The 2,500-nt window shown below is 52.0% G+C and overlaps 1 protein-coding gene across 1 annotated transcript in view; it reads left to right on the top strand.

Annotated features, from left to right (window-relative positions):
- The window catches only part of LOC113806576 (U-scoloptoxin(19)-Tl1a), an 8,581-nt gene that overhangs the window by 5,316 nt on the left and 765 nt on the right, over positions 1-2,500 (top strand). The window contains exons 4-5 of the mRNA XM_070143410.1: positions 1,218-1,353; positions 2,299-2,500. The exon at positions 2,299-2,500 is cut by the window's right edge and continues 765 nt beyond it. Of these exons, the coding sequence (XP_069999511.1) occupies positions 1,218-1,353; positions 2,299-2,426 (264 nt within the window). The 3' untranslated portion in view covers positions 2,427-2,500. The remainder of the gene's footprint in view (positions 1-1,217; positions 1,354-2,298) is intronic.

The raw sequence follows: 2,500 nt of genomic DNA, 5'->3' as shown, positions 1-2,500 counted from the left end.
TTTTATTTATTTATTTGTGTGTGGTATTTCCTTCTCTGCGCAGGCGAGGTTTGACTGGCTCCTTGTGAAGTTTTGCTTAATGAAAAATTAATTGTGTTTGAAATGGATAGGAATGGAAGTAGAATTGATAATTGATGAATGTATATGATAACAAAGTAATAGTTTCCTCTTAGAGAACCTTCTTCCTCCTCCCTCTACCTTTCCCCCCATCCTCTTCCTCCTCCTCTTCCTCCTTCTCCTCCTTTCTCTTCCTCCTCCTTCTCCTCCTTTCTCTTCCTTCTCCTTCTCCTCCTCTTCCTCCTCCTTTCTCTTCCTCTACCTCCCCCTCCCCCTCCTCCTCTTTCTCCTTTCTCTTCCTCCTCCTCCACCCTCCTCTTCCTTCCCTCCTCCTTCCCTTCTTCTCTTCCCCCTACTCTTTTCTCTCCCCCATCCTCTTTCCTCCACCTACCCCTCTTCCTCCTCCTCCTCCTTCTCCTCCTTTCTCTTCCTCCTCCTCTTCGTCCCTTCGCCCTCTCCTTATTATAACAATCGTGCCCTCTCTCTCTCTCTTTTAAGAATTTCCCTCCTCCCTCCTCTTCTTCCTCTTCCTCTTCGTCTTTCTTTCTTTTTCTTCCTCCTCCTCCTCCTCTCTTTTTCCTTCTTTTTTCCTCTCCCTCCCCCTCCTTGTCCCTCTCCTTTCCACCTCCCTCATCCTCCCTTCCACCTCCTTCCTCCTCCCCCTCCTCCTCCCTCCTCTCCTCCTTTCTCCCTCCCCCTCCCCCCTCCTCCTCCCCCATCCCCCTCCCCCCTTCTCCCTCAACCTCCCCATCCCCTTCCACCTCCTTCATCCTCCTCCTCTCTCCCTCCTCCTCCTCCTCCTCCCCATCCCCTTCCAATTCCTCCTCCTTTTTCTCCCTCCCTCCTCCTCCCCCTCCTTTCTCTCCTTCTTCATCCTCCTCCTTTCTCCCTCCTCCTTTCTCCCTCCTCTCTTCCTCCTCCCTCCTCCCCCTTCTTCCACCTCCTCCTTTCTCCCTCCCCCTCCCCATCCCCTTTCCCACCTCTCCTTCCATCCTCCCTTCCTGCTTCCCCTCCCCATCCCCTTCCACCTCTCCCTCCTTTCTCCCTCCCTCCTCCTCCCACTCCTTTCTCCCTCCCCCTCCCTCCCCCTCCCTCCTCCTCTTCTCCTCCCCCTCCCTCCCTCCTCCCCTCCTCAAGACGAATGTTCTTCCTTCCAGCAGTTCCATCCAGAGGATCCGTGTTCTAGGCAAGGAGGCTTTTGTGGCTTGGCCTCTGCTTGCCCCAAAGACTTTCTCCACAAGACGCCTGGCCTTTGCCCCGAACAGCAAGCCCAGGGGGTCGAGTGTTGCTACAAAGGTATGTGGAATTTTTTTTTTTTTTTTTTTTCTTTTTTTTTTTTTTTTCATTTTGTATCATTTTTTTCTCTTTGTTTTTTTTTTCTTTTTTATATGTCTGTTATATGTTTTAAGTTTTTTCTCTTTTTTTTGGTAGGTTTTCTCTATGTTTTTTTTTATTATTATTGTGTATGATTTTTCTTTTTCTTTTTTCTTTTTTTTCCTTTTTTATATGTCTGTTATATGTTTTGATTTTTTTTCTTTTTTTTGTAGGTTTACTCTGTTTTTTTGTGTGTTTCTCGTTAATACTGACAATGATTATGATATTAATACTCCTGAAAATTTTACTAATGACCATAATACTTACTATTAATGAGGATAAGAAGGCTTATTATAACCCCATCTCTCACCCTTCCCTCTCTCCCCCACCCTTATCCTCTTCCTACGCCCACAAACCCTATCACCACCCACTAACCCACCTTATTCCTCCGCCCACCCACCCACCCTGTTCCCTTCCACCAACCCACCCACCCACCATCCCACCCACCCACCATCCCACCCACCCACCATCCCACCCAAACACCCACCCACCCCTTATACCCTTCCACCCACCCACCAACCCACCCACACCATCCTCACCCATCCCCCACCCACACACCCACCCCTCCTTCCACCCACCCCTCATACCCTTCCACCGTCCCACTCCCACTCCACCACATCCCACCCACCTCTCCTTATGCTCCCTTCCACCCACACCATCTCACCCAACTACTCCACCCACCCATTTCACCCACCCACCGTCCCACCCACGCCATCCCATCCCACCCCTTATACCCTTCCACCATCCCACCCACCCCTTCCACCCACCCACCGTCCCACCCACGCCACCCACCTACCCACCCACGCCATCTCACCCACCCACACCTACCCACCCACCTATCCACCAACCCACCCACACCACCCACAGTACCCGACAACGTGAGGGACTGCCGCGGGCGTGGGGGCGAGTGCGTGCCAGAAGCCGACTGTGGGAATGCCCCGCAGGAGGAGAAGGGCCAGTGCCAAGCCGGGGAAGTGTGCTGCATCTTCCTCTAAGGACGAGGAAGGAGGCGTCTTGAGGAAGAGGTGCGGCATCTTCCTCGAGGAAGAGGTGCGGCATCTTCCTCGAG

The sequence above is a fragment of the Penaeus vannamei genome, chromosome 30, assembly GCF_042767895.1.
Source record: "Penaeus vannamei isolate JL-2024 chromosome 30, ASM4276789v1, whole genome shotgun sequence".
Taxonomy (NCBI): Eukaryota; Metazoa; Arthropoda; class Malacostraca; order Decapoda; family Penaeidae; genus Penaeus; species Penaeus vannamei.
This window is presented reverse-complemented; position numbering and strand designations above follow the sequence as displayed.